Source organism: Actinia tenebrosa, unplaced genomic scaffold, assembly GCF_029948245.1.
Source record: "Actinia tenebrosa isolate PJP-AT-01 unplaced genomic scaffold, QUT_ActTen_1.0 PGA_scaffold13__45_contigs__length_12533684, whole genome shotgun sequence".
In the NCBI taxonomy this organism is placed as follows: Eukaryota; Metazoa; Cnidaria; class Anthozoa; order Actiniaria; family Actiniidae; genus Actinia; species Actinia tenebrosa.
In genome coordinates, this window is record NW_028292573.1 from 8568670 (window position 1) to 8582761 (window position 14092).

Sequence of the window (14092 nt, forward strand, 5' to 3'; positions counted from 1 at the left end):
ACATGCGTGACATAGTGAGTCCATTTTCTCGTGGCATTCAGTCATTTGCTGTCACTTGTTATTGCAGCATAAACATTTTATTTATTCATACGATCTTTTATTACTTTAACCCATTACAGCTGTTTGCCAAGTAACTACGCGAATATACCTGCATTTTCAACTTGTAAAAATATCAGACAAAAAGATCTCATTTTTTGGGAGTAGTATTTCAAAATGTCGACCGTCAATGGCTTCCTCTTGTTGTGTGTATTCTTCGTTCTTACACGAGCACAAGAACAGCAAAAAATGACCTTCGAAACTCCTAAAATGACTGAAGAGGAACAACATTCACCACATACACCTAGTTCTTTTGAAATCCAGTGTGATTCTTGTACAGCAATTGCCTACAAGGTACGTAAACTCTTACTTGAAAGTTTATTAGAATTATAAGCTTAATAATGAAAGTTCATATTAAGCTTATAAAACTTTTATGTAGCAATATCTTAAGCACTCATTTAGTCTTATAATTATCCCATATCGGGATTTATCGGCCATAACGATTTCTCAGCTGTTTCAAAACTTTAATTCCAAGCATCAATAATTTTAGTTTTTTATATTTTTTCATTTACATTTTTAGGTTTGTGGTAAAATATATATACTGTTTTTTGAGAGAGGACCTAAAATAATATGTTACTTTACTCTACCAGGAAAAACAAAGACAGCATTTGTTTATTGAGTAACTTATGTGTTGGAGCTTGAGTTTATGGAAACCTGTTTAGTTGGACGCTCTGTGAACACTTGTTTTTGTCTCAGGGGATTTCATTTACTGTAAATTACGGTAACCCAATTAAGTATTTTTATACAAGTGAATATAATGAATCCAGCACGCTCATTGGTCACAACTAGCGTATTGTTTGATCGGATTTAATAACCAGCCCTGATCAGTGATTTAGGAACGATGGATTTGGCTTACGTTTTGATTTGATATGAATGTCCCAAACTACTTACAAAAGCTTGAATATGTTGGTTTTAGTTGACACAAGCACTTGCAGCTGCTGAAGCAAAACGGCCATCACTAAAAGGCAAACCTCTGAGTGAATCAGAGTACTTAGACATCATTGAAGGAGTGTGTGAGTCCAAGGCTTGGGATGAGTAAGTATGGTTTGATTCAATTGATTATAGCCTATAACCTTAATTTATTGGAAATGATTGACCTATACTTGCATTCCTTTCTTCCTTCTTTCCTCTCGGTAGCTCAGTTGGTAAGAGCGTTGGTCTGTTGTGCGGGAGGTCGTGGTTCAAGCCTCGGCCGGACCAACACTCAGGGTCTTAAAATAACTGAGGAGAAGATGCTGCCTTTGTAATTACATCTGAAAATGGTTAGACCTTCAAGTCTTCTTGGACAAGGACTTAAAACCATAGGCCCTGTCTCCCAACCCTTCCTAACCTGCAGTAAAATGGGGGACATAAAAGAACCTGTTGAATTATTAGTGTAAGAGTAGGGAATTTAGGTTCGACAGCCTATCCCAGTTTGGAGGCATAATACTAACATACTAACAAATCACTTATGATTGTAAGCTGCACGGCTGCTACTAGTGCCTTAATATGCAGCCCGTAAGTCCTCCACTGATCTTGTAAAGCGCCATTGAGCTCCTGGAAATGGTGCTATATAAATTCATCCCCCCCTTTTTTTTCTTCTGTCCTTCCTTCTCCCAGTAGTTCTGTGTACTTTAGCATTTAAATAAGGAGTATATAATGAGTACTGATAGTCTGAGTGTGTAAAGGGAGCACCTTTGTGCTCTGTTAACTAGCATTGAGTCATGGATTTTTATATTTTAGCTATGGTATTAAGACTGTTAATGGAGTCAACAGAATCTCTGGTGAAGGCCTTGAAGCCAAAGACTTTCCTGGAATGATGCAAGGTGGAGGAAAGTGGCCAGGAAGGTTGGTATACACTAATATGTTTTTATTTAATTATTGTAATTATTATAATGTTCAACTATCATTCCCAGTAAGGAGCTCTCCCAGGTAGAAATCTTGTCAAGATCTTGTAAGAATCTTGTAAGATATATCATAAGATTAAATTTCTTAATAAGATCTTACAACATTTCTAACTGAAAGGTCATGCTTCATATTCTAATCTAAAAGGTTAAACTGTGTTGTTCAGCGAACACTGTAGTTTCCTTGTAGATTGGAATATCGGGGGGGTGGAACCGGGGGGCTGGGGGGGCATGTGCCCTCCCTCCAAATTTTTTTGGGGGGCCTGGCACCCCCAAAAATAATTGGTTCTTAGTCGTTGTTTTATGGTGCATGCGTCTGCAGTCAAACAAAACATTGTCATTATCACATAGCATTAAATATAATCTTCAGTGTCCCCCCAAAGATTTTTGCAGTGCCCCCCCAAAGATTTTTAGCTTCTGTTGCCCCTGAATATGAAACATGACCTTAGAGTTAGAAATGGTATGTTTTTGCATTTTTGCCAGAACACATGAAAGCATGATTCAAAATTTGGTTTAGTCTCAGATCACTCATTTCACATTTCATTAATATTTATTTTATTTTATTGATTTCATCACCGAAATAATTGACAAATAATTACAGTCAATAAAGTAACAGGACAGAGTCCAAATTGAAACCCCCCCTCCCCTTTCCCCCGAGATCTCGGACCATCAAAGGTTTTTTAAATAGGTGTTTTGCAGCACACAACACTCATCCCACATAGGGAAAATATGTAGAGAATCCAAAGAAAAATCCTCATGACAAAGGGAAGAAGGACACCTCAAACAAATTACTCAACTCACATATGTGGCTCAGCTGGGAATCAACTCACAACCCCAGGAGTGGATTTTATTGCAATAGAATCAAAAGCCAGTTAAACCATAGGCAATTTTTTTTTTCAATTACAGATTGTCATCTAAGTGTTCTGGCATAGTTGGCGATGTCAGCGAAGACACCTTGTATGAAAAATTCAGAGAAAGTGGAGACCTCCATGAATATATCTGTAAGGAATACACCAAGGATTGTGTAAAACAAAAGAAAAACAAGAAAGAAAAGAAAAGTAAAAAGAGTAAGAAATCTAAAGAAGGAAAAAAAGAAGAATTATAAAAATCATTTGAAACTTTTTCAAATAAAAGAGCAAGCTTCAATGACAAAAGTTATATTACATTCTATACAAAAACTGCACTTATTTCAGTTTTACTGTTTTCTACTGTTTCATCGCTTTTCTAGTATTTGTGAATTTCATTCTCTAGCGTCTAGCACATACAATCTTTGTAAACAACTATTTTCAATATGGATGCACTGATGAAGCTATTTATGCCTAGGCCTACCAACTCTTGTATTCACGTCACTATGAAATAAATATTTTTACTAAAACTAAAATGATATTTTTGATATTTTATGTTTCATGCTTCGGATTTGAAATCAGACCCCATATATTAATACAGTAGTGGTGGGAGGGGGGAGAAGGGAAGGGAAAACAAGGGAAAGGTTTTTCATGAAAGGAAGGGGGGGTGAAGCATGACCTTGTTTTGCACCAGTCTCCCCCTCCCCCCCCCCTAAATAAGTAGCAGTCACACCATCTAGATTTGCTTTGTTTGCTTGGGTTGCCTGTGGATATATCTTCAGCTCTGCTAGAATTAATTATGTTTGCAGCTGAATCAAATGAAGAGAAAAATTAGACTATATAAAACTGAATAGTGAGGGAAAAAACGCTTTAACTAATAAATCCCTTGAGATTATATTTTATGGTCAACTGTTTTTGAAAACAAATAAATTACTCGTCATTATTTGCATGGTCAGCAGTCCTCCGCATATTAATTAGGTACTGTGGTAACTTTGTCAAAACTTGAACAGAGCGCTGTGCAAACTATACGTTTTTAGATTTAAAGTTTTAAGCTTAACTTCAATTAGAAAAGGACAGCAAAACGCTGAAATATGTGGAATTTAGATGTTAAGAATAATTTTCCACGTGAAAAGCTTCATTGTCAACAACAGGCACGGACCAAAGCCAGATCTAGAGAGACGGTTGGTTCATTCATTCGACAAACTGCAGAAAAATTGAAAAATATCAACTTTAGGCAGGAAATTAAATGGTAAGTCTAGCTTATTAGTGTTTTTTTAACTGGTATCATTGGTTTGGAGCTTTTAAATTTATATTTCAAGTTGTTTTATAATTTGTAAGAACTTTAGAGCAGGCCGTGTTTTCTACACCTAAAAATATTCAAAAAAATACGACAGAAAATATTAAGGAATGTTTTTAAGAGTAAGACATCGGTTTAAATTAATGTCCTTAATGCATTAAGTGTTGTAAAAATAAGATAAAAGATAAAAACGAATAGCTTGAAAAGCAAAAAAAATAGACAGCGACCCTGCCAGGACTCGAACCTGGAATCCCCTGATTCGTAGTCAGATGCCTTATCCATTGGGCCACAGGGCCGTCGCATGTATGGACTGAAAACTTTTACTTATTTATTGGCGTTGAGATTAGTTATCGGATAAAGGTTTCTTAAACAAGTTTTTGATGTTCGTGGACATAAATTGTTCCTTGATGCCTTCTAACACAAATTAGATAATTTTTCTTTCATTTGATAGATTCTCTAAAAGTAATTAATGATCAGATATATTTTTGCATAAAACGAGAGGGACCTCACGTATGACACTTTCGAGAGATAAAGTGAGAAGCAAGACCTCCCTATTACGAATAAAAACTTCATAGGCATTGTTTTTAAAAACTATTTTTTATCTGAAAGGTTGAATGTGAAACGTGTTTAAATGTATTTCATGATACCTGTGGTGGGCTTCCTGTGGTTGATTGAAGCACAGGAACCCCACAGCAGAATTACTTCTATTAATTGTGCGGTTTTCGATTATCTTTCCAATTTTCGGGTTTTTTTTTTTTTTTTTTTTTTTTTTCCTCAGCTTTTTCTGGAGAAACTTTTTTCTCAGATCAGCTGGGTGGTCGGCAAAAACACAGATTATTAATTTGAGCAAAATCTTTCTCTTGATTTCAACCGATTTTTTCCCTCCCTTTCTTCCTTCCTTCCTTCATCTCATTTTCTTTCAATAAGATCAATTTTGCTTCTTCTTTCTCCCATCATATTCAACTTGCAATAATGGAAGTCGCATTTGCTTACGTTTTCCAAACAATATTCTCCAGTTCTCAGTGCTCATCATGGGATTTATTTATTCTATTTTTTAGTTTCCCTATTAAAAATTCCACAGTGTCAAGCCGCGGTTAGCTTGCGGTGATGACTTCTTAAAACTCAACTGTTTTAGCGCCAAAAAAACGCCATTTTATTGTATTACCCATCTCAATTATTGATTGGTATTCTTCTACCTGCAGTATGTCTGTAATATTGAGCTATTATATCAAAATAACGAAAACAGAAACTCAAATAGTAACTATACCTGAAGTTTTAAGGAAATAAGTTCAATAAAAACTCGCGAAGATATCAATTCTTAAAAAGCACGAATCTTCTAAGAAAACCTTTGCTGGAAGCAGAAAATGACTATACCTGAAGTTTTAAGGAAATAAGTTCAATAAAAACTCGCGAAGATATAATTCTTAAAAAACGCGAATCTTCAAAGTAAACCTTTGCTGGAGGCAGGAAATGCCAAAAACGAATGTTTTCATACGAAATTTAGATTTTTGAGAATTTATATCTTCCTTGGCCGGCGAATTTTGAACTCATTTTCTTCTGAAACAGTTTAACTAATTCTAAGATGATTTTCAGCTATGGTATGAGTTTTAGAATTACACGGTGAAAATTAATTCCTTGCTAAAACAATGTTTCGTATGCTATTAAGGCCCTGGCTAAACGAGGAAACATGTTTACTGCGCACATGTTTCCTCGATGTTTCCCAGTTTAGCCACATGCGAAACATTGCTGCGTGCAACAAATTTTGCTTCCAAGACGCAAAAAATGTTTTTGCTGTGCGGCAGAAACATTTCATGTTTCCAAGACGCATGGAAATATTGTTTCACGATTTTTCCTGACAGTTTTGCCACCTTAGGAAAAATTTTATGAAAACATGTTTCCTCGTTTAGCCAGGGCCTAATTTTCGGTGATATCTCTAACTGTTTTCTCAAATATTCCCCACTAGGGCACTAGAGCATATTGAGCCAAGCTTAAAATACATCTATACAACACTCATACACAAAGGCACTTCACCTCAGTCTACTCTCTTAACTGTGAACTGTTAATTATTCATTAGTTTATAACCTGTTGCCTTTCCGTTGGTTGACAAGCTAACAAAGTACCGCAGAGTCCACGCTCAAACTTGGGCACACTCACGCTTCTCTTTTTCCAAGAGATAAGAGATAAGACTTAACACAAACGCAACCCAAATCTAGGATTTAATAAGAAATTCCAAACAGAAAAAGTTAATTCCAAAAATCACAGTTTCATCCTTCACAAATCGGTCAAGATCTTTTTTATACTGTTGCCTACCGTCCAGCACAAGTTTGAAACTGAATTTTAAGAAATTTGAACTTTATAATTTCATTAGAGATTTTTAGGTCTTTCAGTCCATTTTCCTTGATTTTTGAAACCATATTACAGCAGAAGACAAAACTTGGAGGATTTTAATTTTGGAAACTTTGTGAAGACGGGAATTCCAGTTGGAAGCCAATGCAGTGTCAACGTTCGGTTTGATTTGTCGGTATCTCACCAACTATGGGAAATACAATGGACTGCTTCTCCTGTTTCGATTTTCCTAACCTTATAGTCGCTGTAAAAACCGGCGACACCAAAGGCGTAGGGCTCCATAATTGTGCTTATCTGACTTTAATCGACGAAGCAGGAAAGACTTCACAGGAATTAAGTCTCGCTGGGAATTGTTTTACGGTTTTCAAGCGAGGACATACAGATTTTTTTACGTTTCGAGTGGAATTGAATATAGGACCAATAACAAGGTTGAAACTGTGTCGTTCTGAGTTGAATGAAAAAAGATGCGTTGAATGGTTCGTGGAAAAGATTGAAGTGCGTCGATATTTCGGAGAACCGGACGAGTTTGAGGGAAAAGAGGATCTAGTGTTTCCTTGTCATCGATGGATTCGCAACAAGAGGCCAATAGTGATTGAAAATTATGATTGCTCTTTGCCACAATATGCTGAAGAAAGTGAACAGAGAGAACTGGAAATATTTTGGAAAAGACGAGTGTATCGATACCATAGAATAAGAGACGATCTTCCTCCGCAAGTAAGACTGTTATTCATCTATCTCTATTACATTCCATTCATCCTAGCTTTCGACCATTTATCCATCCCATCTATTTATACCTCTTCATTTGTTTTTTCTTCCTTCCTTCCTTCCTTCTTTCCTTCCTTCCTTCCTTTCTTTCTCTCTTTCTTTCTTTCTTTCTTTCTTTGCTTGCTTGCTTGCTTGCTTGCTTGCTTGCTTGCTTGCTTGCTTGCTTGCTTGCTTGCTTGCTTGCTTGCTTGCTTGCTTGCTTGCTTGCTTGCTTGCTTGCTTGCTTGCTTGCTTGCTTGCTTGCTTGCTTCCTTCCTTCCTTTCTTTCTTCTTCCCTTCCTTATTTCTATTTCGTTGTCGATCGGAGACCTAAAATGGGCCCCTGAGACTAAACGAAATATTTGTGCTTTTATGTTTTCTGACTAAAATACGAAAAATTACACTCCCAACTCAAAGGTCTTGCTTCATATTCCAATCTAAGAGGAAACTAAATTTTTCGGCATTGAATATAATACATCGCGTAGCGTGTTACTCGGTATTAGATTTCAGACCGAGGTTTTTTTTTTTAAAAAAAAAAGGTGTATAAAAGTCGAGAATTTTTGGAAATATTTTCTATACGAAAAGGGCTTTTCGTGAAAACTGTTGCATTCTCATTGCGATAGACGCTAAAGATTTTCTCTTTCATGCTGGCAATAACAGGGGGGAAAATCGAATTGTGCGGGTCGCGTTGCGCTTCAGGAGAGAAAAAGTTGTAGAGCTTTTCAAAATATTTGCGATTTGAAAACCATAGTTTTACTGATTAAATTCTAAAAATGCCATCCATTTTTTATAGCAAAATTAAATTTCGAAGATGATTCTGATAATCGGTGAATCTTCTTACCTTTTTATTCAAACCATAGCAGATTGATAATTGAAGTTTATTGAATCTAATTAAGGTAATATTGACGTTTCCAGCAATATTTAAAACTACAAAGCTGGAAGAATTTTTTCCATCAGTTAACGTTCGTTTTAAAAAAACTGTCTTTTTTTTTTCCGTCAAGAAAATTCCTCTTCAAACCATTGAAATTACACCAATTAAGATTGCCAATCTCCTGTAATTAATTTTTTAAATACATAGTTTTTTTTATGCGTTTCTAATTTTATTCAAATTGTCAAATTCAAACGCCGCAATTCGCTTCTTTGCGTCTCCACCTGTTGCTTCGCGTGGCGTTGGCTCCGCAAAGAGTTGCTAGGCAACTATAAAAAATTTGGCTTAAGCTGAGATTTTTATTCATATTTCACCGAAATTTTATAAAGACTAAGCTATTTTTTTTATTCCTTCTTTTTGAATTCATAAATTAATTTATTTTTTAAATTTAACTTGATTTAATTTTCATTCTATAATTTCTAAGTTATATTTTACTTTCTATTACCGTTAAAATTTATCATATAATTATCCATAAAATACCTATATTTCTCCTGATATTTTCACATGTGAAAATAACGTGTTATTTTCACATGTGAAAATATCGTTTCCATGTGTATTTAAGCTATTAGTTTATAAATAAAAACTTTTTATAAAAATAAAAAGCTTATTAAGTTGATTTTATGGATAATTATATAATGAACAGAATATTACATGGGCGCTTGGAGATACGAAATTTATCTTCTCGTGTTGAAAATCTCTCACTCGTTCGCTGCGCTCACTTGTGAGAGATCTTTTCAACACTCGAAGATAAATTTCGTATCTCCGCGCGCCCATGTAATATCCTCTATGTATAAATTATGAATCCGTAATTTGTTTTTTTTTTTTTTGTTTTTGTTATTTCAGATCAGTTTTTGTCCCAAGGAAGAGGTTTTTACTGGCAATAGTAAAGTAAGATTATATATTTAACAAATAAAACAGCTTTTTCCGTGCTCCGTTCAGTAATAAAGCACGCAGGAAGCACGAAAGAAGTGTGAGAAGCACGAGCCGTAGGCGAATGCTTCTCACACTTCTTGAGTGCTTACAGCGCTTCCTAAGTGCTTTATTGCTAAACGGAGCACGGAAAAAGCTGTTTTATTCGTTTTATTAAATAGTTACTAATTTTATTTCGGTATTGAATTTATTTACGCAAAAAAAAAAGACGGTCGCAGGATATAGCAGCACTTAGCGCGCGCAGATGGCGTCAGCACTGTGCTCTGTTCACTAATAAAGCACAGTTTTCGACCATTCAGCGCGCGCGTACTATCCTAAATATATAATAAACTTAATTAAAAGAACGATGTCATATAACAATCAAAAGTAACAAAATACACCGTTCTCATAATGTCTGACAAGTGCACGAAAACGAGGTCATACATGACGTTTCGTCGTTTCGCAATAGAGTGGTTATCAAAAACCCGTCAAAACAAAGTGTAATAACTAAGGTGTAATAAATTGTAATACAATGAAAACACAAAAGAAAATCAAAAGAAAATGCGGACAATAAAGTGTATTAAAGCGTAATACCCTAAAGTGTACTTCACGGGTTTTTGAAAACCACTCTATTCGAACGGTCAGTTTACCATCCAACAACGTTATAGTAGAATGGTTATCGTATGAGTGGGAAACATGAGGTACTGACTTAATTGAAATGGTTACTGTGTTTGCTAGCAAACAATTCTCAAAACCCCCTCTCTCAATAATCCAGTCCATGGTTTAAGAATGGTTTTCACTGCGCATGCGATTTTATACTGAATTTCTCGCCTTCTTTTGTCTAAACCTTCTTTCGTTATTAATTAAACAAAAGAAGGTGAGAAATTCGGGATAAAATCGCATGCGAACTGAAAACCATTCTTAAACTATGAACTGGTTTACACCTAATTGAAAAAACGTTGTCGGGTTCAAAAAAAGGTTATATCATCAAAGCTAAGACCGAAGGGGAGCATGGGAAGACAAACAATTATGCTAATTTCATGCTTATTGCAGTTTTCCCTTCCTGTGCACATTTTATGCATCATGGCTTTGGCATGTTGTTAATCTAGGTCGACCAACTTTGCTCTACTGTGCATTTTTACATGTCTATATGCAAATATCATACACATTTCGGAGTACCCAAAATCCTTTTCGGTCTTAGCTTCGATGATATGACCTCTTATCGAACCCGACTACGTTTTTGCAATTAGGTGTATATAGTTATCAAAAAAACATCGTCTTGATTCGTCTTATCATGGTTATTGGTTGACTATTTTCAGTGGGATATCATGGTACGAAAACAAGCAATGATGTCCAAGTACAAGCTGCCGCTGTATGAATCCCAACAATGGGAGAGTTTATACGAATTTGATGATATTTATGGCAAAAAATTATCTACTCCTGCTGTAAGTACCGATACTGTTTGTCTTTGAACGCATGCGCTTCTATACCGGAAGCTCAAGAAATCCTGGTCTCAAAAAAAAGGATTATGCCAGAGCCCTCGTACGAAATAGACCCTTTTCGAGTTCCAAATTACCGCTGTGTTCCTTGATTACAGACTCATTTACTCAGGCTTAGCCTCGTATCAGTGTTTAAAAACGGAAGCTCAAGAAATCCTGGTCTCAAAAAAAAGGATTATGCCAGAGCCCTCGTACGAAATAGACCCTTTTCGAGTTCCAAATTACCGCTGTGTTCCTTGATTACAGACTCATTTACTCAGGCTTAGCCTCGTATCAGTGTTTAAATATTCACAAATACCAACGGTAAAGTAAAGAATGCACAAGTTCAAGAATACAAACACTTTGAAACTTGACGGACCTGGACTGGAACACGTGAATATTCTTCACAAAATCGAGGCTAAGCCTGAGTAAATGAGTCTGTAATCAAGAAACACAGCGGTAATTTGGAATTCGAAAGGGGTCTATTGGCCCTGGAACTGTAATCGGTAAAAGAAACAGAGGAGCATTTAGGGATTTTCTGTAATATGTTTTCTGAATCTCACTGCACCACCTTTGATTCGTTGAGATAAAATGATGGATTTTTGTTTGTTGTAGGGTCGGGAGTTATGGCGAGATGATTTTCATTTTGGTCGCCAGCGTCTGTGTGGATGTGATCCAACATTAATCACTTTATGTAAATCTATTCCTGATGGGTAAGTAGATTGCTTATCAAATACGGTCGCACCTCGTAATGCGGCCGCTAACGTGTTCGTATTGTAGAGGTGTTTGAAGATCTTAGAAGTTTTTAAAATAGACCTCCCCCTCGGCTCGGGCTTAATGTTTCCCATTTCAGACCACGTGTCATTCCCTTGAGAATAAGATTCTTTGTTTGAGTTGTATCCATATTCATGTGTCCTCTCATGTACAACCATTAAACAAAGAAATGATACTCTAGGGAATGACACATTCTCTTGAGAATAAGATTCTTTGTTTGAGTTGTATCCATATTCATGTGTCTTCTCATGCACAACCGTTAGACAAAGAAATGATACTCTAGGGAATGACACGTGGTCTGATATGGAAAAACATTAAGCCCGAGCCAAGGCGGTCTATAGACCTACTTCACTGCTTTTCCATTCCTAGATATTATTAGAGTATTATTAGTAATAATAGAGGCGCATTTGATCATATTTACATGCTATTTGCGCCATATAACTATTAAATTATTATTGTTTTTATTAATATTATTTAATTATTATTTTTAATTATTATCATTATTATTATTATAAATAGATGTATTTTTATTGTATGATATATGAGGAGATAATCTATACCTCGTATATATCTATATAGATACAAAATACAATTGTTCTTTTTTTCTTAGTGAGAATTGTAATTAATGTATTTTGGTAGAACGTTATAAAAAAATTTTGTTTTTTGTTGTTTTTTTTTTTGTTTTTTGTTTTGTTTTGTTTTGTTTTGTTTTGCTTTGTTTTTTTTTGTTTGTTTTTGTTTGTTTTTTTTGTTTGTTTTTTGTTTGTTTTTTTAAAATTTTGTTTAATGGTGAACTCGTATTCATACTTTCTCTTGAATTCCCATATCCCATGCATCCAACATTTGTCCCACATTAACAAAGTATAAGTTTACACGAGGACCTATGTACTCATTTATTCTGGATTGTTTTTGGTTACAGTTTTGGTGTTACTACAGGGATGGTAGAGCCTTTTCTTGAAGGACTTTCGTTACAGGAAGCAATGGATGGCAACCGGATTTTTATGGTTAACCTTGAAATTTTATCTAGATTAGACCATGATCAGGTGAGTGAAAAAAAAACATTTGAACTGCTACTAAGCGGCCGTCCTCAAGGAATTCCAACTGGTCGCTAAACAGAGGTTGGTCGCTTAATAGAGGTATAAATTAGTGCAAAAACCCCCTTTTTGGCAATTTGACAACTGGTCGCTAAATAGATGTTGGTCGGTTAATAGAGGTATAAATTAGGTGAAACCCTCTTTGGACCTTTAAAAACTGGCCGATAAAAAAGGTTGGTCGCTTAATAGAGGTATGAATTAGTGGAAAAACTCTCTTTGGGAATTTGACAACTGGTTGCTAAACAGAAGTTGGTCGCTTTGTAAAGGTATAAGTTAGAGTAAAATTCCTCTTTAAGACTCTGACAATAGCTAAATAGAGGTTAATCGCATAATTCCAGGAGAAAATGAACTAAGAGAAGGAATCTCTGGTATTCATGCTTGTACCATCATAGGCACCGTTTGATGCTATTTTTAGAATCACATTTTGCCAGAATTTGCCGTCCTTTTTTTTCTGCACGCGCATACTGCGCACTCTCTACGCTTTCCTCACGGCGTAATAGCATAATAGCGAAATAGCATCAAAGAGTGCTCATTATGGGGTGCGGGGATTCCTTCTCTAAGTTTATATCCTCTTTGGCTTTGACAACTGGACTCTCGATAGTGGTAATGTACATATTACGACCACCCTCGAAGAAGTGTGGTGTAGCGGTAGTTGCATGTTGCATGTTACATGTTGCTTGTTGCATGTTGCATGTCGTGTTTGCTTGATGCTTGCTGCACGTTGCATTTGCATGTTTCATGTTGCATGTTGCATTTTACTTGTGGCATGTTGCTTGTTGCTTGATGTATGTTGCTTGTTGCATGTGGGATGTTGCTTGATGCTTGTTGCTTGATGTATGTTGCTTGTTGCTTGATGTATATTGCTTGTTGCATGTTGCATGTTGCTTGTTGCTTGTTGCTTGTCGCATGGTGCATGGTGCATGCTGCATGCTGCTTGATGCTTGATGCTTGATGCTTGATGCTTGATGCTTGATGCTTGATGCTTTGATGCTTGATGCTTGATGCTTGATGCATGTTGCTTGTTACATTTTGCATGTTGCTTGATACTTGTTTCTTGATGCTTGTTGCATCTTTCTTGTTGCATACCAAGCCTGAACTGCAATATGGGCAATGTCAATTCGATAAACGAGAGGTCACAGCGATATGGAATTTTCTTAAACTCTGTCGGAAAAAGTTTCCGGAATAATTTCTTCTGTAATGATATTATAACATGCAACATGCAACTTGCAAGACTGCTGCATGCAACAAAACATCCACCAACTTTTTGAAACAGCTGTATATCATTACCAGAGTCAAATAGATCCCTTGCAGTACGTCAGAATGCAGCTCAATTTGGAGGACATAACAATAGCTTTCCAATTCTCAAGAGATTCGTTCGTTTTGTCCTCCAGATTGAGCTCCTTTGATGTCACATGTAAGGGGTCTATCATTTTAGATTACTAATATTGTATATCTTTCAATCAATCCTCAGATTCCTTCTCCATTTGCATTGTTCTTTCTGAACGGTAAGAAGAATCTGATGCCTATTGCTATACAGCTTTTCCAACAAAAAGGAGACGATAATCCGGTAAGATTTCGAATGTTTATAAAAATTTTTTTTACTGTACGCATTTATTTTACTACAATTATCTAGGTCCTTCTCGAATTTCCCTTGTTATTCAAATTTATTTAGCCTCATCGTGAGAATAATAAGACAAT

At 35.9% G+C, this 14092-nt stretch overlaps 2 protein-coding genes and 1 non-coding gene across 3 annotated transcripts in view; 2 read left to right on the forward strand and 1 right to left on the reverse strand.

Moving 5' to 3' along the window:
* The first annotated feature begins 11 nt into the window (after positions 1–11).
* Positions 12–3360, forward strand: LOC116292285 (marginal zone B- and B1-cell-specific protein). Its single transcript, XM_031699568.2, has 4 exons — positions 12–390; positions 1013–1131; positions 1819–1923; positions 2886–3360. Exons 1-4 carry the CDS (start codon positions 214–216, stop codon positions 3082–3084), a joined length of 600 nt encoding a protein of 199 aa, XP_031555428.1. The 5' UTR covers positions 12–213; the 3' UTR covers positions 3085–3360.
* Positions 3361–4344: 984 nt separating this feature from the next.
* Trnar-acg (transfer RNA arginine (anticodon ACG)) lies at positions 4345–4417 on the reverse strand. Its single transcript has one exon. It is a non-coding gene; the product is annotated as a tRNA-Arg (tRNA).
* A 1820-nt stretch (positions 4418–6237) lies between these two features.
* The window catches only part of LOC116292301 (polyunsaturated fatty acid 5-lipoxygenase), a 30690-nt gene continuing 22835 nt past the window's right edge, over positions 6238–14092 (forward strand). The window contains exons 1-6 of the mRNA XM_089028944.1: positions 6238–7181; positions 8983–9027; positions 10368–10493; positions 11142–11239; positions 12220–12343; positions 13866–13961. Of these exons, the coding sequence (XP_088885070.1) occupies positions 6657–7181; positions 8983–9027; positions 10368–10493; positions 11142–11239; positions 12220–12343; positions 13866–13961 (1014 nt within the window). The 5' untranslated portion in view covers positions 6238–6656. The remainder of the gene's footprint in view (positions 7182–8982; positions 9028–10367; positions 10494–11141; positions 11240–12219; positions 12344–13865; positions 13962–14092) is intronic.